At 40.2% G+C, this 23,422-nt stretch overlaps 1 protein-coding gene across 2 annotated transcripts in view; it reads left to right on the top strand.

The window, feature by feature from the left end:
* Positions 1-22,425, top strand: part of lgi2a (leucine-rich repeat LGI family, member 2a) — a 40,236-nt gene extending 17,811 nt beyond the window's left edge. Inside the window, exons 3-8 of one of the 2 annotated variants that reach the window (XM_029760700.1) lie at positions 6,174-6,245; positions 6,449-6,520; positions 8,866-8,937; positions 15,083-15,252; positions 17,021-17,185; positions 18,645-22,425. In XM_029760700.1, coding sequence (XP_029616560.1) covers positions 6,174-6,245; positions 6,449-6,520; positions 8,866-8,937; positions 15,083-15,252; positions 17,021-17,185; positions 18,645-19,462 — 1,369 coding nt within the window. In that variant the 3' untranslated portion in view covers positions 19,463-22,425. The remainder of the gene's footprint in view (positions 1-6,173; positions 6,246-6,448; positions 6,521-8,865; positions 8,938-15,082; positions 15,253-17,020; positions 17,186-18,644) is intronic. The other variant, XM_029760701.1, reaches the window with a different exon arrangement.
* Positions 22,426-23,422: the final 997 nt, after the last annotated feature.

Genomic DNA, 23,422 nt, shown 5'->3' with positions numbered 1-23,422 from the left:
CTGAGAAAATGCCAGGTCTGCTGAGCACAAACTTGAACATTGTGGAAATTCTGTGCAACTTCCAGCACGCGTTTACTGTGAGCACTGTACCCGCTTTAAGTTACAGTTTCAACAGAGGCCAAGTAGGCCTGCCAGAGTGGCCTACCATCAAAAACAATGGAGAAAAATGCATTACATTTTAACATGAAAATAGCTGTTAGATCATTCAACCTTCAGTAGCAGCAAATGTGTGGTGTTCAATGTAAGTCTACATTCCATGAAACTTTAGAAAAAAAAACATGCAGGGCTTGACATTAACCTGTTTATCTACTCGTCTTTCAGACAAAAAGATGACTGAAAATGTTGTGTTTGATGCAAGAAACCACTTTACAAAATACAGTTCATTATTATTCCCATACCATTATTACAGGGAATCAGACAAATTATGATACACTCTGCCTACTGGCTACTTAGATTATTCAAGGCTGTCTCACAATACAACATTGCCTCTTTAAGACATAAAGAAAAGCTCTTTACCTTACTCGCTTTTCAAAGATATCTAGAAATGCACACATTTTGTGCTCTTGTAGGAAGCAACCACTACCCATTGTTGACTAGAAATTAGCTATAACTGTGCTAATGAATCACTAACTAGCAAAGAATATGAACAAATGTGCCCAAGTGACAACATGCTTTGATCTCAAAACAAGCGCATCTACAAGTGACCGTTCATACTGTAAACACAGTCCTGTTCAAAGTGAATGGCACAGATCCATATATGGCAATGGCTATTTGCATATACAGTGCATTCGGAAAGTATTCAGACCGCTTCACCTTTTCCACATTTTGTTACGTTACTGCCTTATTCTAAAATAGATTAAAACACTTTTTTTCTTCATCAATCTACACACAGTACACTATAATGACAAAGCAAAAACAGATTTTTTGAAGTTTATAACATATATTTTTTAAATAACACATTTACATAAGTATTCAGAACCTTTACTCAGTACTTTGCCGAAGTACCTTTGGCAGCAATTACAGCTTTGAGTCTTCTTGGGTATGACGATACACTTGGCACACCTGTATTTGGGGAATTTTTCCCACTCTTCTCTGCAGATCCTCTCAAGCTCAGCAGAGGGAGCACCCCCCTATCCACATCGACGGGACAGTATTGGAGAAGGTGGAAGTTTTAACTTCCTCTGCATTCACATCACGGACAAACTGGAATGGTCCACCCACACAGACAGCGTGGTGAAGAAGGCGCAACAGCGCCTCTTCAACCCCAGGAGGCTGAAGAAATTCGGCTTGTCACCAAAATCACTCACAAACTTTTACAGATGCACAATCGAGAGCATCCTGTCGAGCTGTATCACCACCTGGTACGGCAACTGCTCCGCACACAACCGTAAGGCTCTCCAGAGGGTAGTGAGGTCTGCACAACGCATCACCGGGGGCAAACTACCTGCTCTCCAGGACACCTACATCACCCAATGTCACAGGAAGGCCAAAAAGATCATCAAGGACAACAACCACCCAAGCCACTGCCATCCAGAAGGCGAGGTCAGTACAGGTGCATCAAAGCTGGGACCGAGAGACTGAAAAACAGCTTCTATCTCAAGGCCATCAGACTGTTAAACAGTCATCACTAACATTGAGTGGCTGCTGCCAACATACTGACTCAATCTCTAGCCACTTTAATAATAAAAAATTGGATGTAATAAATGTATCACTAGTCACTTTAAACTATGCCACTTTATATAATGCTTACATACCCTACACTACTCATCTCATATGTATATACTGTACTCTATACCATCTACTGCATCTTGCCTATGCCGTTCGACCATCAATCATCCATATATATTTTATGTACATATTCTTATTCATTCCTTTACACTTGTGTGTATAAGGTAGTTGTTGTGAAATTGTTAGATTACTTGTTAGATATTACTGCATGGTCGGAACTAGAAGCACAAGCATTTTGCTGCACTCGCATTAGCATCTGCTAACCATGTGTATGTGACAAATAACATTTGATTTGATTTGAAGTAGGATGGAGTTGCGTAGCTGCACAGCTATTTTCAGGTCTCTCCAGAGATTTTTGATCAGGTTTAAGTCCGGGCTCTGGCTGGGCCACTCAAGGACCTTCAGAGACTTGTTCCGAAGCCAAAACCTGCGTTGTCTTGGCTGTGTGCTTAGGACCGTTGTCCTGTTGGATGGTGAACCTTCGCCCCAATCTGAGGTCCTGAGAGCTCTGGAGCAGGTTTTCATCAAGGATCTCTCTGTACTTTGCTCAGTTTATCTTTCCCTCGATCCTGACTACTGTCCCAGTCCCTGCCATTGAAAAACATCCCCACAGCATGATGCTGCCACCATCATGCTTCACCATAGAGATGGTATTGGCCAGGTGATGAATGATGCCTGGTTTCCTCCAGACGTGACGCTTAGCATTCAGGCCAAAGAGATCAATCTTGGTTTCATTAGAACAGAGAATCTTGTTTCTCATGGTCTGAGAGTCCTAAAGGTGCCTTTTGGCAAACTCTAAAAGGGCTTTAATGTGACCTTTACTGGGGAGTGGCTTCCATCTGGCCACTCTACCATAAGGGCCAATTTGGTGGAGTGCTGCAGAGATTGTTGTCCTTCTGGAAGATTCTCCCATCTCTACAGAGGAACTCTGTAAGAGTGACCATCAGATTCTTCGTTTTCTCCCTGACCAAAGCCCTTCTCCACCGATTGCTCATTTTGGCCGGGTCGGCCAGCTCTAGGAGGTGTCTTGGTGGTTCCAAACTTCTTCCATTTAATAATGATGGAGGCCACTGTGTTCTTGGGTACCTTCAATGCTGCAGAAATGTTTTGTTACCCTTCCCCAGATATGTGCCTTGACACAATCCTGTCTCAGAACTCTACGGACAATTCCTTCAACCTCATGGCTTGGTTTTTGCTCTAACATGCACTGTCAACTGTGGGACCTTATATAGGCAGGTGTGTGCCTTTCCAAATCATGTCCAATCAATTGAATTTACCACAGGTGGACTCCAATAAAGTTGTAGAAACATCAAGTATTATCAATGGAAACAGGACACCTGAGCTCAATTTCAAGTCTCATAGCAAATGGTCTGAAAACTTACAGTTGAAGTCGGAAGTTTACATACACCCTAGCCAAATACGAACCACCAAACAGGCAAAGCGTCAATACAGGACTATGATCGAGTCGTACTACACCAGCTCTGACACTTGTCGGATGTGGCAGGGCTTGCAAACCATTACAGACTACAAAGGGAAGCACAGCCGAGAGCTACCCAGTGACACGAGCCTACCAGACGAACTAAACTACTTCTATGCTCGCTTCGAGGCTAATAACACTGTACCGGAGGACTGTGTGATCACGCTCTCCTCAGCTGATGTGAGTAAGACCTTTAGACAGGTCAACATTCACAAGGCCGTAGGGCCAGACGGATTACCAGGACGTGTACTGCGAGCACGCGCTAACCAAGTAGCAAGTGTCTTCACTGAAATGTTCAACCTCTCCCTGTCTGAGTCTGTAATACCCACATGTTTTAAGCAGACCACCATAGTGCCTGTGCCCAAGAACACTAAGGTAACCTGCCTAAATGACTACTGACCTGTAGCACTCATGTCTGTAGGCATGAAGTGCTTTGAAAGGCTGGTCATGGCTCACATGAACACCATCATCCAAAAAACCCTAGACCCACCCCAATTTGCATACCGCCCCAACAGATCCACAGATGATGCAATCTCTATTGCACTCCACACTGCCCTTTCCCACCTGGACAAAAGAAACACTTATGTGAGAATGCTATTCATTGACTACAGCTCAGGGTTCAACACTATAGTGCCCTCAAAGCTCATCAATAAGCTATGGACCCTGGGACTAAACACATCCCTCTGCCACTGGATCCTGGACTTCCTGACGGGCCGCCGCCAGGTGGTAAGGGTAGGTAACAACACATCCGCCACGCTGATCCTCAACACAGGGGCCCCTCAGGGGTGCGTGCTCAGCCCCCTCCTGTACTCCCTGTTCACTCATGACTGCACGGTCAGGCACGACTCCAAAACCATCATTAAGTTTGCCGATGACACAACAGTGGTAGGCCTGATCACCGACAACAACGAGACAGCCTATAGGGAGGTCAGAGACCTGGCCGTGTGGTGCCAGGACAACAACCTCTCCCTCAACGTGATCAAGACAAAGGAGATGATTGTGGACTATAGGAAAAAGAGGACCAAGCACGCACCCGTTCTCATCGACAGGGCTGCAGTGGAGCAGGTTCAGAGCTTCAAGATCCTTGGTGTCCACATCACCAACAAACTAACATGGTCCAAGCACACCAAGACAGTCATGAAGCGGGGACGACAAAACCTATTCCCCCACAGGAGACTGAAAAGATTTGGCACGGGTCCTCAGATCCTCAAAAGGTTCTCCAGCTGCACCATCGAGAGCATCCTGACTGGTTGCATCACTGCCTGGTATGGCAAATGCTCGGCCTCTGACCGCAAGGCACTACAGAGGGTAGTGTGAACGACCCAGTACATCACTGGGGCCAAGCTTCCTGCCATCCAGGACCTCTATACCAGACGGTGTCAGAGGAATGCCCTAAAAATTGTCAAAGACTCCAGCCACCCTAGTCATAGACTTCTCTCTGCTACCACATGGCAAGCGATACCGGACCGCCAAGTCTAGGTCCAAGAGGCTTCTAAACAGCTTCTACCCCCAAGCCATAACATCTAGTCAAATGGCTACCTGAACATCTAGTCAAATGGCTACCCAGACTATTTGCATTGCCCCTCCCCCCCTTTCCACACCACTGCCACTCTCTGTTGTCATCTATGCATAACTCTACCTACATACCGTTTTATATGTACATGTACATAGTACCTCAACGGTGCCCCCACACATTGACTTTGTCCCGGCACCCACTTGTATATATTGTTATTTTTTACTGCTGCTCTTTAATTGCTTATTACTTTCATCTCTTATTCCTATCTGTATTTTTTTTAAACTGCACTGTTGGTTTGGGGCTCGTAAGTAAGCATTTCACTGTAAGGTTGTTGTATGCGGAGCATATGACTAATAAAATGTGATTTTATTTGATATTGCGTTGATTCGAGCACAATTCACACAGTAGAGCTAAACACTGATAGTGTTAACTAAAGGGGAAAACTAGAGAGTTGAGTGAAGTTCAATCTCATGCTTCTCTGCGCGGGCTGATATGTCTTCTGTGCGGCACTCAGAGGGAACATTACTTACAGGTGTAATCAGTCATTGGTACAGACCTGGTGGCGTAGCAGGAAAATTGGAATGTCATGAACCTAGAGGTTGTGAGTTCTAATCCCAGGTGAGGACGTGTTCAATAATAATTACTGTATGAATAAACATACACAATGTGTGTTAAATACAAAACCTCCAGTGGACCATGACATAACATCCCAACAATGTCCTCGGGGACGTCCCAGGGAACTAGACAAAACCTCTAGGGTACAATGACAGAATGTCCTGCTGACTTCAGGTGACCGTTTTATGACGTCCCGGGGACATACTAACGAGTCATTATTGTTAGCAGGGAATATCCTTATTATGAAAGTGAGGAATGCATAATATGGCCACACTACCAGTCTGTACTCAGTAGGCAATTTTAAGGACAGATGCCTTGTTCCAGTGTAAGGTACAGTTGTCCATCAGCAATTTACATTTTAGTGCAAGCATGACATTGATTGTGACCCTCATGTTTATTAAAAAGCTTATCATAAGAAAACTGTACTTTTGAGCTCATCTCAGATTACAAGGTCACAAAAAGGGAACATGGAGATAATGTATTGTCAGTGATATACTGGAGGACAGAGGTAGATTTATCCTCAAACATAAACATCCCACACTGAGTAACACTATGATATCACTATGGTGAGATGACCATCATTTGAGGATAAAATGTTGACTTAATTTTTGATTGCTATTCTTTGAAATGAACTTAACCTTTTAGTTGTATAGTATATATCATGTTAAAATATCAGTGATTCTACATGTGAATGTTTGTCAATGACGTGTGACATTAAATGTTATGATATAATGAATTATAATAGATCATAATTATACATTTACTTTTTAAACTACAATGTATTTCTATATTTGCACTTGTGTTCAAAGTAACTAACTGTTTATATATTTATCATAGACTTCTTAATTCAAATTCAGTGATGACAATAAGGGACGATGCATTTTCTGGCCTTCCACACCTGGAGTACCTGTAAGTGCCTTTCCCTTCATTCACTCATCTTTAAAATAATGATATACTGAAGCTAATTTTGTTGTTCAAGAAATGAGTTACAGAGATACTGAGTAACTGTATCCCTTTTATTATAGTCGGGATTAATTCTACTATACATTAGCCCCATGAGATCACAAAATCAATTTTCTCTTTTGAAGTGCTGTATATCCTTTGTTCTTTAGGTTCATTGAGAGTAATAAGATAGAGACTGTCTCCAAATATTCCTTCAGAGGACTCAGGGACCTGACTCACCTGTAAGTTCAAATAATCATCATTGTCATTAGAGGAAGTTAGATTTAACAACGTGATGTTAGATGGTTCCTCACTTTGAAAGTAATCTATGGGCCAAGATAAACTATAATCCATGGTTTGGTTTAACTACGAATTTCAGCTAACTTTAGCCACCGCTAGCTAACAAGCAATGGAAGTGATAGGAGCAATCAACAACAACAAAAAAATCATGGCCAAATCAACTGAAATCAACTATTTGTGGTTTGACATTACGTGAACTGACAGATCGAAATTTGAGTTATAGATCTGTCATTCTAATTGAAGGTAAGTGTGATAAGTGTGTGTGTTATTGTGTGCTGTTATACAGTATGTGTGCTATTTCCTCCTTAAGTTTTGTTTTTGTTTGTTTTTGTTCACCAGATTCTACAATATTGTTGGTTATTGAAAATATATTTCACAACGGTATAGTTGGTACAATGATTCTCTACAAAATACATTGCTTGTTTTGTCACATAAACTGAAATTAGGTGAACATTTTAGAATTTTAGCAACCAGTTAATGGCAAAGCAATTTCTACATAATGCAGCTTTAAAAGTGATTAGGCCATTTACAATCACTTCCATTGATTGTTAGCTAGCGGTGGCTAAAATTAGCTGAAGTTTATAGTGGCTGTTTAAAGAAAACTGAACTATGGATTATAGTATTTCCTGGCCCATAGACTATTTTAATAAGGGTGAGGAACCATCTAACTTCAACTTGTTGAATCCTGAACTTCTCCTTTAATTCCAGTGAAGAAAATGCATGTTTGGGGATAATGCAGTAGTATTTTAGCCCACATTGTCTTCTTACCAGGGAATTACCAGGGCTACAAGGGCTTACCAGAGCTACAATGATATTCTACCTGAAATGCAACCTAATGGTTTCCCACTTATTTTCCACTTGCATTTTGTTAGTAGTGATGTATTAATGTCAATTGGGGGCTAAGGGCTCTACTTTTAGCTTGTCACAAGGCAGTGCTATTGTCAAATGCAAGTAGGTTGGCCATTTTGGCTTGTTAATACTGGTGCTGTTATTTTCTAACCATATCGCCAGGGTTGGCAATTTACCGGTTTAACATCAGCTCGCCTGCACTGAGGTGAAAACTCAAATGGTAACATTTAATGACCTAGTGCAGTCAAAAACATGATTTCCCTGTGTTTCATATATATTTCCACACTATGAGGTTGGAATAATACTGTGAAATGTAGAAAATTATGATAATGCCCTTTTAGTGTAAGAGCTGTTTGAAAAGACCGCCTGAAATTTCAGCCTGTTTTGGTGGGATGGAGTTTTAGTCTGCCTGGTGGTATCACCAGGCGATAAATTAGTTAATAGACCAGTAAGAAAGAGAGTTCCAAACCTCTCTGCCAATAACATCTAGTTTTCAGTTTTCCCTTCCCCACTCAGAAATTGCTTGAGGAATTGCTTTTAACTAAGAAGCTATTTTTGTTTCATTTTGACAATTTTAATTGATAACAATCACAATAAGGTACTTAATTGTTAACCAGAAATTATTTGATATTGAATAAAATAAATAAAAAAATGTCTGCGTTGGGCCTTTAAGACCAACCAGTATATTATAGCCTAATCAGTAGTTTATCACCAATGCTCTATTAAAAGATCACCTTTGGGAGCAGCAAAACAGTCAGCGGACATCCCTCTTTTCTTTTTATATTGGATATTATTTTTGGTCAGCTCCTTTGAAAACTTTGGATGAGCATCATGTGCATTATACCCTCTACTTTCTATAGCCTACAATGCTATTATGCCAATACAGTCTGAGTGTCTGACCTGAATGTAAAGTTGTGGAGATTCGACCACTGTCCATGTTGCTGAATTCTCCGCTAATTGCCAATATTTGCCTGTTTGTTTGTTTACTCTTTCTTCGGGTGACAAAGTTTGGCATAACAACAACAAATGTAGGCTAATCTTATTAAAATGTTTGGCTCGCACATGCAATGTAATTTACTATGGTGTAATGCAAATGCGATGTGTAGACTGATAGACTTCCATGTTGAAGCTTAACAAAAACTGCAAACATTTCTAACAAATGTAGAAAAATGGATGGATACTTATTGTTGTTATTACTGCTGCACTGGACATCGCCTTTGGAAATAGAGCTGTTAAAGTGTGTGAAAACACAGACTACTACTGACATTTTTTTTTTAATGTATGAACATACAATATTGCTATGTGAAATATATATTTTACAATCTTTGTCGGTATATTTTTTTCTGGAAAATCTTGCCCTTTGGCACTCTGTGTTTCCATGATGATTAATTGACAGGAATATCTGCTGAATGAATCTGACAATGCTGTTTTCCCTCAGGTCTTTGGCAAACAATAAATTAAAAGCGTTACCCAGGGATTCCTTCATCGACCTGGACTCATTGATAGAGCTGTGAGTTGTTATGCATGTGCATTCGATGTGTTGTGATTCTTTCTTTAACTGTATAAAAAAATATATGATTACTTTCAGGATAACTTCAACAAAGGTAGTTTTCAAAGAAAGACTTGAAGGACAAGTTTTTACTTTTTTTTCAACCAAATCTCAATTTTTTTATGTAAATGGAATGTTATAGAAGAGTTCAGACACTTTTTTGGCGATTTTAGTTGGTTATGAGAAACTGTTTTGAGAAACTTGTTCTGCAATTCCAGGGTAGGAATAAAATATATAATTTTACACTCTCTGTATAGTGATGCAGATCTTTAGATGTTGTACATATGAAATTGTGTCATTACAAACTTTTTTGGCAACGTTATATTCCATTGTGTTCGACTCGAGCAATACTTTTCTGGCTAGCCAGCGCATGCGCACTCTTCTATAACATGCCATTTACATAATAAATAATAATTTGGTTGAAAAAAGATGAACTTGTCTTTTAAATGCTTTCTTTAATGCTGAGCACAGCTCCCATACTGTCTGAAATGAACAGCAATGGCAAACCTTGCATGTGTTGCAGCTGTATTATACATACTGAATTGTTCATTTCTCTGGTTAATTTAACCTATTCTAATATTCATGCAGGGAAAGTAATCTAAAAGTCATTATTTTGAGTAATCCAATGGATTACATTACTGATGACAATTTTAAACAGGTAATCTGATCTATAATGTAATACAAACCATCAAAATCACAATTGGAAACATTTTCATCAGCATAACACTGAAAGTAAATTTGTGTTTCTCCTAAAGGTAACACATACAATGAGTTTATTTTGATGAGTTCTTGAAAGAAACATGTTCTCGTAAGGATGAGTTGGAGGAGGAAATGAAGAAGGATTCTTACACCCCTAAGCACTATTTGAATGCCATTCGTACTCTAGAGAAGGTCAGAAAGGTTGAGTGGTCTAAACCAAAGAAAGCCACAGGAATTGATGACTTATCTAATTCAGTTATGAAATCACCTAAATTGTTGCGAACACTATTTGGACTCTTCCAGGCTTGTTTTGAGAACAGCATTATTCCATCTGTATCGTACAAATCTACAATCAAGCCTATTCCAAAATCTTCAAAAATGACCCTAAAATCCCATTGAACTACAGAGGGATTACTCTCATTAGCACTGTATATAAATTGTATTCCTTCATTCTAAATTAAAGGCTCTCCCACTAACTAGAACTGTCTGGTCAGCTTGCTGATGAATAGAATGGCTTTAGTACATATACACTGAGTATACAAACATTAACTCAATTAACACAACTCAATATTATGAAGGTATTCCTAATGTTTGGTATACTCTGTGTATACAGTATACTGTCTCTAAAGTAATCCGAATGATAGAATGATAGAGAGAAAACCAACTTTTGCCTGTTTTATTGATTTTCAGAAGGCTTTCGATTTGGTTAATAGAAACCTTGCTTTTAGACAAAAATGGGAATTGATGGAAGGTTCTATGATCCAATTAAAGCCCTGTGTAGATGTCCAGTTGCCTGTGTACAGGTAAATGAACAGAGGCCTGTTTTGGCTCAAACAAGGTGAGGTGCTCTCCCCAACGTTATTTGCCCTTTTTGTTAACAAATTGGCCCATCAAATCAAACATGAACATTTAGGAGTTAAACTAAATGACACGACTCGGGATACTACTGTATGCAGATTATATTGTCCTTGCAGAGACTGAGCATGATTTGCAATGTATGTCAATCTCTGGTGTACGAAGTGGCGATAATGATCAACCAAGATAAAACCCATATAATGCACTTCAGAAAAAGTGTACAATAAGAAGTAATCATTACTTTTCTTTTGGAGCAATATGCCTAAAGTACACTTGCTCATATAAATACCTTGGTTTCCTTTTCGATGAATACATGACCTTTGAGAGGTGTATAAAGTCCCTATCTGATTCTTCAGGTAGAGCGTTGGGGTCCATTGGTAGTAAATTGGAAATCTGTAAAGACCTTGGCTATTATACATATTCACAAGTCTATAATTCATGTGTGTGTACTATATTGAACTATGCTGCTGAAATCTGGGGTTGTAAAGAAGCCAAAACAGCTAACTCTATTCAAAACAGAGCCATAAGATGCTTCCTTGGAGTGCATAAGCCTTGCTATTCAAGGAGACATGGGATGGGAGCCCAACGAAATAAGACAGAGTGGTGAAATTATTAGGTTATGGAACCGTTTTATCGATATGCCTGAGGACAGAGTAACAAAAAAGGGTTTTCAACTGGGATAAAACACACAATTACCCTTGGACAAAGGAACTCAATTACATATGTAAGGAAGCTGATCTACAACACATATTTAGAAACAAGTTACGATGCAATGTCACCCTGATCAAACACAAGTTAACCCTTAGCTACAAAGAAAAATGATCAACTGATACAGTTGAAGTCGGAAGTTTACATACACTTAGGTTGGAGTCATTAAAACTCATTTTTCAACCACTCCACAAATTTCTTGTTCACAAACTATAGTTTTGGCAGGTCGGTTAGGACATCTACTTTGTGCATGACACAACTAATTTTTCCAACAATTGTTTACAGACAGATTATTTCACTTATAATTCACTGTATCACAATTCTAGTGGGTCAGAAGTTTACATATACTAAGTTGACTCTACCTTTAAACAGCTTGGAAAATTCCAGAAAATTATGTCATGGCTTTAGAAGCTTCTGATAGGCTAATTGACATAAATTGAGTCAATTGGAGGTGTACCTGTGGATATATTTCAAGGCCTACCTTCAAACTCATTGCCTCTTTGCTTGACATCATGGGAAAATCAAAAGAAATCAGCCAAGACCTCAGATTTTTTTGTTGTAGATCTCCACAAGTCTGGTTCATCCTTGAGAGCAATTTCCAAATGCCTGAAGGTACCACGTTCATCTGTACAAACAATAGTACGCAAGTATAAACACCATGGGGCCACGCAGCCGTCATACCACTCAGGAAGGAGACGCATTCTGTCTCCTAGAGATGAATGTACTTTGGTGCGAAAAGTGCAAATCAATCCCAAAACAACAGCAAAGGACCTTGTGAAGATGCTGGAGGAAACAGGTACAGAAGTATCTATATCCACAATAAAACGAGTCCTATATCGACGTAACCTGAAAGGCCGCTCAGCAAGGTAGAAGCCGCTACTCCAAACCGGTATAAAAAAGCCAGACTACGGTTTGCAACTGCGTAGTACTTTTTGGAGAAATCATACTTTTTGGTGAAATGTCCGCTCGTCTGATGAAACAAAAATAGAACTGTTTGGACATAATGACCATCGTTATGTTTGGAGGAAAAAGGGGGAGGCTTGCAAGCCAAAGAACACCATCCCAACCGTGAAGCACGGGGGTGGCAGCATCATGTTGTGGGGGTGCTTTGCTGCAGGAGGGACTGGTGCACTTCACAAAATAGAATGCATCATGAGGAAAAATGATGTGGATATATTGAAGCAACATCTCAAGACATCAGTCAGGAAGTTAAAGATTGGTCGGAAATGGGTTTTCCAAATGGGCAATGACCCCAAGCATACTTCCAAAGTTGTGGCAAAATGGCTTAAGGACAACAAGGTCAAGGAATTGGAGTGGCCATCACAAAGCCCTGACCTCAATCCTATCGAAAATTTGTGGGCAGAACCGAAAAAGCATGTGCGAGCAAGGAGGCCTACAAACCTGACTCAGTTACACCAGCTCTGTCAGGAGGAATGGGCCAAAATTCATCCAACTTATTGTGGGAAGCTTGTGGAAGGCTACCCAAAACGTTTGACCCAAGTTAAACAATTTAAAGGCAATGCTACCAAATACTAATTGAGTGTATGTCAACTTCTGACCCACTGGGAATGTAAAAGCTGAAATAAATCATTCTCTCTACTATTATTCAGACATTTCATATTCTTAAAATAAAGTGGTGACCTAACTGACCTAAGACAGAATTTTTACTTGGATTAAATGTCAGGAATAGTGAAAAAAAAGGTGTTTGTAAAGTTCTGACTTCAACTGTAGGTTTGTATGTACAGTACCATTGAACAGTTTGGACTCACCTACTCATTCAAGGGTTTTTCTTTATTTTTTACTATTTTCTACATTGCAGAATAATAGTGAAGACATCAAAACTATGAAATAACACATATGGAATCCTGTAGTAAAAAAAAAAAAGTTAAACAAATCAAAATATATTTTAGATTTTAGATTCTTCAAAGTAGCCACCATTTGCCTTTATGACAGCTTTGCACTCTCTTGGCATTATCTCAACCAGCTTCACCTGGAATGCTTTTCCAACAGTCTTGAAGGGTTCCCACATGAGCACTTATTGGCTGCTTTTCCTTCACTCTGCGGTCCAACTCATCCCAAACCATCTTTATTGGATTGAGGTTGGGTGATTGTGGGTGCCAGTTCATCTGATGCAGGACTCCATCACTCTCCTTCCTTGTCAAATAGCCCTTACACAGCCTGGAAGTGTGCTGGGTCATTATCCTGTTAAAAAATCAAATGATAGTCCCATTAAGCCAAACCAGATGGGATGGCGTATCGCTGCAGAATGCTGTGGTAGCCATGCTCATTAAGTGTGCCTTGATTTCTAAATAAATCAATCATCGACAGTGTAACCAGCAAAGCACCCCCATACCGGCACACCTCCTCCTCCATGCTTCATGGTGGGAACCACACACGCGGCGATCATCCGTTCACCTACTCTGCGTTTCACAAAGACACGCCGGTTGGAACCAAAAATCTCAAATTTAGCGCCATGATGTACACCTCTTTGTACACTCATCAGACCAAAGGACAGATTTCCAGTGGTCTCATGTCCATTGCTTGTGTTTCTTGGCCCAAGCAAGTCTCTACTTATTATTGGTGTCTATTAGTAGTGGTTTCTTTGCAGCAATTTAACCATGAAGGCCCGATTCACCCAGTCTCCTCTGAACAGTTGATGTTGAGATGTGTCTGTTACTTGAACTCTGAAGCATTTATTTGGGCTGCAATTTCTGAGGCTGGTAACTCTAATTAACTTTTCCGCTGTAACTCTGGGTCTTCCTTTCCTGTTGCGGTCCTCATGAGAGCCAGTTTCATCATAGAGCTTGATGGTTTTTGCGACTACACTTGAAGAAACATTAAAGTTCTTTACATTTTCCAGATTGACTGACCTTCATGTCCTAAAGTAATGATGGACTGTCGTTTCTCTTTGCTCATTTGAGCTGTTCTTGCCATAATACGGACTTGGTCTTTTACCAAATAGGGCTATCTTCTGCATACCTCCCATACCTTGTCACAACACAACTGATTAGCTCAAACGCATTGAGGAAAGAAATTCCACAAATTAACAAAACACACCTGTTAATTGAAATGCATTCCAGGTGACTACATCATGAAGCTGGTTGAGAGAATGCCAAGAGTGTGCACAGCTGTTATCGAGTCAAAGGTTGACTACTTTGAAGAATCTCAAATATAAAATATATTTTTATTTGTTTAACACTTTGTTTGGTAACTACCTGATTCCATATGTGTTATTTCATAGTTTTGATGTCTTCACTATTATTGTACAATGTAGAAAATAGTAAAAATAAAGAAAAACCGTGGAATGAGTAGGTATGTCCAAACTTTTCACTGGTACTGTATGTGCATATATAATTATCATAATTTTATTTGGATACAGCCAATAGAGTGTCTTATAAGCCCATGTGGGCTGGGAATCAGGAAGATGCATGACATTAATGTAAAATCAATCAAATAATTAATCATACAATGAAAACAATAACAGACCCTTTTGTGACGCCAAATTTAACACTAGTTAACGGGGAGGAGTCATCATCTAATAACACAAATTGGAGTCTGTTGAACAAGTAAGAGCGAAACCAAGAGAGCGCCCGACCTCGAAGACCTTCATTTGTCTCTAGGCGTCTGAGAAAAATATGATGGTCAATAGTATCACATGCTGCACTTAGAGCGAGACGCATGAGTATAGAGATAGATGTTCATTTGTATGTTTTATAAGTGCGGGTTCAGTGCTGTGGTGACTGATAGGTTTCATTGACAGAATTGGAGTTTAGAAAATCTGTAAACTGCTGGGCTAGGGTATGGTTATGCTGTGACTGATATCTGGTTGTCTGTCCTTGCAAAGTGACCTGCGAGGAAATGCCTTTGAGTGTGACTGCCGTGCGAAGTGGCTGATGATGTGGCTGAAGAGCACCAATGCCACGGTTTCTGATGTAATTTGTGCCGGACCCAAGGACATGAAGGACAAGCGGCTGAACGACATGGCCAGCCTGCACAATGAATGCATCTCCACTGGTGAGGGAGCTGACTAATTGCCAGTGGTAGAAAAAGTATTAAATTGTCATACTCGAGTAAAAGTAAAGATACCTTAATAGAAAATTGCTTATATTAAGCAAACCAAACGGCACCATTTTAATTATTTTTTTTATTTACAGATAAACAGGGGCATATTCCAACACGTGTGTTTAATGAATCCGCCAGATCAGAGGCAGTAGGGATGACCAGAGATGTTCTCTTGATAAGTGTGTGAATTGGACCATTTTCCTGTCCCACTAAGCATTGAAAAGGACCATTTTCCTGTCCCGCTAAGCATTGAAAATGTAACGTGTACTTTTGGGTGTTAGGGAAAATGTATGGAGTAAAAAGTACATCATTTTCTTTAGGAATGTAGTGAAGTAAAAGTTGTTAAAAATATAAATGGTAAAGTACAGATACCACAAAAAGTATTTTTACTTAAGTACTTTACACCACTGCTAATTGCCATGGTCTTACTTAAGCCCTCCATCATAAGGCTTACTTAACATAAACTCATTACAATGATAGTGTAATTTATAAGAGTTGCCATAAACTATGAGAAGCATATTATGCATAACCATAGTAGCACTTTGGAGGTTATGAGGAAATTCTCAAAACAACTGATGACACCAGTTTACGTGACAAGACTGAATTCAAACATTACAGTTTTGTTTTTATGTGCAATTTACTTTTATTGTTGCCTGAAGACTGAATTTAATATAGCTGCTCTATCGATCGCTACATACAGGACATGTCTGAATCTGCCACCCTAGAAGTCGTTTGTGTGACTTCAAAATGATGGGCGTTCTACAAAACAAATTCATCAGTGATTGGATCGTCTCTAACAAATCTAACCAATCAGAGTATCAAAGTTGATAATGTCATCGTGTAGGACCAACCCATCGGTTTCTGGGAACAGTCAGAATGTGTTTACCTTCCAGAAGTCGTCTGGGATAGAGATAAACCGCGACTTATCATGGGCATGGCGTGGCGTTTGGCCGGAGCGATGTGGATGGGTTGCCAGGCAACTTTTACTGTACTTTTCGCAAGCATTTGGCAATAACATAATTTGGAACTACTCGGGATACATTCAGTAACATAACAAGAATATTAATGAAAACTTTTGGGATTGATACAACATACGACTTAAAAGGTTTGAGTGAGAGGTCTAACTGATGTCTCCAAATGGCCACAACTTCCAAAGTGTGCACGGTTCCTAATTCCTTTCAATGCACTTTAATGATTTACAGAAAGAGCATATTTGGTGCTTTCTTTAGCTCTCCTGGCTGGGTCTTTTGGAGCAACTGAAGCAACACCACTTGTGGTTTTTGTATAGATCGCACCCCTGCGTCCTCAACATCTCACAATTACTGTTGTTGTCTACACTTAATCTCTCGTGGACAGATCTACATAAACATAACTGGTACCGTAGAATCTATCGTAAAGGAATGGGATGCATAGGATAACGAGCAGCAGTTGATCCAGTGTTTGGGTTTTTCATCACTGGTTATTTGGACAAATCACAATTTTGCAGGTGTTAGCATCTTTCAAATTTCAGAAGGGGAGGGGACATTCAGCCCGTAACTTGCAAAGAGAGGTGTAGCTCCTCGTTCTGCTTCTCATACTACCATCTCTTAACACGTGTGGACCCAGAACTTAATTGAGCAGCTAACCAATTACGTGAAACTTTAGTTCAAGATTAGTTTACACTACACAACATTTTTTTATTACAAATCATACTAATGCTAAGATTGCCCACTCTCCACAGATTTTATCCACCATCAGTCGGTGCCATCAGAGTCTCTGTCTGTGGACACATTCTCTTATAAAAATGACGTCTATGTGGCCATCGCTGCACCCAACACAGAGAGTTGTATGGTTTTACAGTGGGACCACATTGAGATGAACTTCAGGACTTATGACAATATCACAGGTATTTGGTAACATGACATCTTATGTCACTGAGGCTGACATATTCCTCTCTCAAACACACTTGTTGTGGGCAAGCGCACAGTAACATTTCAAATAGACCGGATGAGTGAAATTATTATTTGCAGCACGATTTATGTTTTAACTTATTCTTTCAATGGGAAGGATGTTTAATTTAACCAGAGTGTTAGTATACATGCAGATACCTGCTGACACTGTACACACACATTTTTAGCGAGCTCCAATATCATATTTCCCATTTTTTTAAACATTACAGTGTGTTTACTGATAACGTGTGTTGGCGAGAGGAAAATGCCACCCTGAATGTCAAGTGACAAAATCACTGCTTAAATATTAGTATTTATATGGGGATGAGGTAGTTGGGTGGGCTATTTACAGATGGGCTCTGTACAGGTGCAGTGACCGGTAAGCTGCTCTGACAGCTGATGCTTAAAGTTAGTGAGGGAGATGTAAGTCTCCAGCTTCAGTGATTTTTGCAGTTCGTTCCAGTCATTGGGAGCAGAGAACTGGAAGGAAAGACGGCCAAAGGTGGAGTTGGTTTTGGGGATGACCAGTGAAATATACCTGCTGGAGTGTGTGCTACGGGTGGGTGTTGCTATGGTGACCAGTGAGTTGAGATAAGGCGGGGCTTTACCTAGCAAAGACGTATAGATGACCTGGAGCCAGTGGGTTTGGCGACGAATATGAAGCAAGGGCAAACCAACGAGAGCATACAGGCAGCAGTGGTGGGTAGTATATGGGGCTTTGGTGACAAAACGGATGGCACTGTGATAGACTACATCCAATTTGCTGAGTAGAGTGTTGGAGGCTACTTTGTAGATGACATCGCCAAAGTCAAGGATCGGTAGGATAGTCAGTTTTACGAGAGTATGTTTAACAGCATGAGTGAAGGAGGCTTTGTTGCGATTTAATTTTGGATTGGAGATGCTTAATGTGAGTCTGGAAGGAGAGTTTACAGTCTAACCAGACACCTAGGTTTTTGTAGTTGTCCACATATTCTAAGTCAGAACCGTCCAGAGTAGTGATGCTAGTCAGGGGGGTGCGGGCAGCGATCGGTTGAAGAGCATGCATTTAGTTTTAATACCATTTAAGTGCAGTTGGAGGCCACGGAAGGAGTGTTGCATTGCATTGAAGCTCGTCTGGAGGTTAGTTTAACACAGCGCCCAAAGAAGAGCCAGAAGTATACAGAATGGTGTTGTCTGCGTAGAGATGGATCAGAGAAGCAGCAAGAGCGACATCATTGATATATACAGAGAACATATACATATACAGAGAACAGAAAATGTGCTGCATATTATAGAGTTTTATCAGCAATCATTTTGTGGTTTATATCTAGTGCTGTTTCTCTTCCTTATCCTTAATTAATATATTTCCAGTATTTTAAAGCCAAAAAACTATCATTTGAATTTCTAAATGTGTCTATTCTGTGTCTCAAATCTCAGGCCAGTCAATCGTTGGGTGCAAATCGGTCATCATCCAGAACCAGGTCTTTGTCATAGTGGCCCAGCTCTTTGGTGGTTCTCACATATACAAGTTTGATGAAGACCAGAGCAGGTTCAGCAAGTTTCAGGATATTGAGGTATCCAAGATCTCCAAGCCCAACGACATTGAAGCCTTCCAGATTGCTGGCGAGTGGTTCTTTGTGATTGCCGATAGCTCAAAGGCGGGGCTCTCCACTCTCTACAAGTGGAACGACAAGGGCTTCTACTCCTATCAGTCCCTGCATGAGTGGTTCCGTGACACTGACGCTGAGTTTGTGGATCTGGATGGCAAGTCCCACCTCATCTTGGCCAGCCGCTCCCAGGTGCCTGTAATCTACCAGTGGAGCAGGAATGCCCAGACGTTTTCCCTGCAGGGAGAGATCCCCAACATGGAGGATGTGGTGGCCGTCAAGGCCTTCCGGGTCAAGGAGGACCTCTACCTGGCCATGACGCGCTATATAGGTGACTCTAAGGTACTCCGCTGGAGTGGCAAACAGTTTATGGAGATCCAATCCCTGCCCTCAAGAGGCGCTATGATCCTCCAGCCATTCTCCTTCAAAGAGCGCCACTATCTAGCCCTGGGCAGCGACTATACATTCTCACAGATCTACCTGTGGGACGCTGATAAGAAACTCTTTGAGCGCTTCAAAGAGGTGTACATCATGGCGCCACGCTCCTTTACCGTGGTATCCACCGACCGCCGGGACTTCATTTTCTCCTCCAGCTTCAAGGGCAATACGCAGATCTTTGAGCATATCATCATCGACTTGAGCTTATGAGATAGCCAGGGCTTCAGCCCCTGCATCTTATGTCTTCCATTATAAACGTTGACATTTTTGTGGGGGAAAGGAGGGAGAAGGGGCCAAGAGAGGGAGAAGTAACTCAAGCAGCATTATCAAATATGTTTTCCTATTAAGCACCTCTTGTGTTTGTATACCATTTTTAAATCGGTCATGTCCCTACTGTTCTATTGACTTTTATATGCACAGGTAATCTCTGTTAACCCAGAACTAAAATCTCAAGTCATTTGGTCACCTCGGTGATTAAGTTGTGGATCTATACGTGGTAGTTCCGGTTTCCAAAGTCTAGCAAAAGGAAACTCTCAGCCAACTCTTTTCCTTTTCCACAATGTACATTGCCTTATCAGCACAGGTGTTTTAGTGTTTTGTTTGTCCTGCTGCTGCGCCACCTAGCTATGAATAGTGATCACTCCCAACTGCTTTGTAGATACAGGGAAAAGTCGCAGCAGCACAAACCTTTAATAACAATATTATGTGACATACAACCCTTGTGACCCTGAACCCAGAACTCTTAAACAAGCAGTACACATTTATGTTTGTATTTTGTTTATATCGTCCATATAAGCAGTTTCACAAATATTTGGGGATTTACAAAAGTTGTTGTTGCTCAGATTTGTTCTTTATTCCACATAAATGTACAATGACTCAAGTCCCTAAACAAGTCCTTGCTGCAGAGTACAACTAGATATGTGTGTATTGATTGACTAAGGACTATATTCAATCAGATCTGCTTTAGCCAACAACCATATAGCGTATTTTTGGGGCTGTGTCGGAGGTAGAACTGCGTTAGAGCTGTCAAATCCACAAGTAGCACATGGCATTATACCTAAAGCAGACATTGCCATTGGCTGCATGGAGTCATCTTACGAGAAATCCCATGCAAGTTCAAACACTGGAATGTGAGATGTAATCTAGAGCTCAATTAGGCTGATAAATCATTAAAACAAAAACATTTCTTCAATTTGAGAATCATTATTTCTACAGTGTATATATAGCCTACGCTTTCTCGTTCTGAACTTCTAACGCAAGTTGGATGGTTGTGGCTTCGTAACAATGATCTGCTTATCTGCTCACCGATTTGACAGCTACAACGCAGTTACACCTCCGACACCCTCAAAACATCAGTAATGCGGGTTTTGTCTGTTGCCGGTTAACTCTTGATCTGATTGAGTCCAGGCCTAAGGCATCATCATAGATATTGACTATGCTAGTTTGATTATTAAAAACATTGACCAAATAAGTGAACATTAATGCTCTACAGATGTATTCTTTTGAACAATAATGATACATATTAACATATTAACACATACTTTCTGACAGAAAATATGATCGCATTCTCCCTCCATATTGCACAGCTTGTGCTTTGCTGGTCAGTCTCATGTACTAACTCATTGTTATCAACTCTGAAATTGTCTTAAGTGGATCAAGCTCTGCCTCAAAACAGCAAAGTTACAGTTGGTGATCAGAGTTCAAATGAAAATGTATCATTTGTTTGGCAGAGAACACAGACACAATAATTGTATTGTATTTTTTTTTACATTCATTTCCCGGCCTCAAATGTAACATTTGCATAGTATATAATTTTACTGGTAGCGTATTTAACCACCATATGCCAATATTTGAGCCATACCTCCAAAAATTCCTCTTCTAAAGAAACACGTGTATGCTGCGGGGAACTGTCCACTGTAAACTCCTGTCTTGAGGACTAGTAAAAATTGCTTTTCATAGAAACAAATATATGAATGTTCTCTGCATGTTGATAAATGAGGCCGACTAAGAGTATGAGTCTACTTTAGACTATAGGCTGCTAGAGGAAATTCTTGCACAGTCTGCAGGCTCCCAATGATCCTTTTTTTCACTTGAAGGCTGAAATATCCAGTATACAACTGCGCATAACCAGCTAGCATTAGTATGGTGGCTAAGTGTGACATGTTTGCCTATGGGAAATTCTAACAGCTGCTTAAGTTGTTAGCTGAGTGTTAAACCAGACTTGTTCCTCTACATTAGCCGCTAATATGCTACATTGTAAGCATGGCCCCAATGAGTTCAGACAAGTTCATGTACTGCATGCAGGCATTATTGATAGGGTTGAGTAATTATTTTAGCAAAACACTGACCCTTCCAGCGTCACAGCTCTGTAAATAACTAGATGTCTGTCTATCAGACAATGGCATGTTTTATGCTTTTTATTGATTTAGTCAACCTATAACCTGCATATAGTCAAAAGACCAGGCCAAATTAATTAGAAGTTCAACAGTCACCGACAGAGATTTAGCATTGTAAAGTATTTTTTGCGTGATTTCCCACAGCAATTGGGAATGCCTAAAGTTTTGATCTGTGATGTTCTTGCATGAACAGATGACTTGTGTAGGTAAATTATAATGATTAAATAGTTAATTAAAAAGTTGTACAGAATAATGCTGCCAATATTTTAACCAAAACTAGAAGGCATGAACACATCACTCCAATGTTATCCTAATTTCACTGGCTGCTTGTAAAGTATCAGTCTAACTTTCAGATTTTACTCTTAACTTTTAAATCATTGCACGGCCTTATCTGACATGCTCGTTCCATATAACCCAGGGAGAAAGCTCCGCTCCCAAGGTGGCCTGTTGACAATACCTAGGTGTAGAACCAAGGCCGGGAGCGGAGCATTCTCTATCAGAGACCCATAGCTATGGAGTGACTTACCCTGTTAGGTAAGAGGGACAGACACTATTGAGGTTTTTAAATGACACTTGAAAACCCACCTTTTTACGTTGCCTTTAAAATATGATTTTGTTGTTATTTTAGCATCCTTTTTTGCTTCATTTTCTTTTCTTAATGATTTATTGCCTTCCGTTTAAAAAAATCTCTTACCTTTTATTGTTTTTACTGTAATATGTGTTGTGATTTTAAATGCACTTTAAATAAAGTTTGATTTGATAAACGATGTTACTCTACAATGTATTCAACTTTCTTGACTGACACATAATCACAGAAAATTCAAAGCTGAGCAATGGAGGGTGACATGGGACTGACAGGTATTGGTAAAAAACATACCAAACATCGGTTTATTATTTGCCGTAATATTCATACGCTGACGACCTGGAAATTTCCAGCACATGCTTAATGCCAAGGTAAAGCCCACACAATTGACAGCTCATTATTCTCAGAAGACTAGCTGGTCCGGACAGCTTCTTCCTGTTTCATGATTGGTTAGTTTCGAAAGTAGTTTATGCTGGGTACAAAAAATAAACTAATGAAATAAAGGATTCTAAAAGCTACAGGGGATACAAATGAAAGTGATATTTGAGAGACCTCAAATATCACTTTTAGTTTGTGAGTGTGTGATATAGGGGTATAGAAAAGTTTATTTTGACATTTATAAAGAAAAACGTATAACCAATAGCAGCTATGGTGACACTGCCATGTTGATCTGAGCTTTGCTGTTGGAAAACCACTACAGTGTCCGACTTCCGACTGTCGCAGATGTACCTCCCCCAATCTCCCTCGTCAACTTTCGTCTACAGTTAGCTTCGTTAACCTTACTACTCAAACACACCCATTGGCTCCCAATCAACAAGGATGCTGCCTTCAAAATGGGCGTATTCCAATCCTAAGGTACCTTAAAAAACCACAACAGTGAAAATACCCTTTTTCAGCTGAAAGACGATGCCCAGAGCTTACTCGTGATGTTACACAACAATTTAAGTTAATAAGTCTTCGCGAGTTGCGATTGAGCTGAGCCAAACAGCCTTTCGAAGTCCACTTGGGCGCCTAAGCCATGGAGCAAATAAAAATAGAGGGTGCAAACGTGTTTTTACACGTCCACTTTTTTACCAGATACAGTGCCTATCATAAGTATTCATCCCCCTTTGATTTCTTCACATTTTGTCAGGATCTTTATAGGACAATGTCAGGACTTTCATTTTACTAGACCTTAGGATGTTGCATGAT

The sequence above is a fragment of the Salmo trutta genome, chromosome 8 (assembly GCF_901001165.1).
Source record: "Salmo trutta chromosome 8, fSalTru1.1, whole genome shotgun sequence".
NCBI classification, from domain to species: domain Eukaryota; kingdom Metazoa; phylum Chordata; class Actinopteri; order Salmoniformes; family Salmonidae; genus Salmo; species Salmo trutta.
This window is presented reverse-complemented; position numbering and strand designations above follow the sequence as displayed.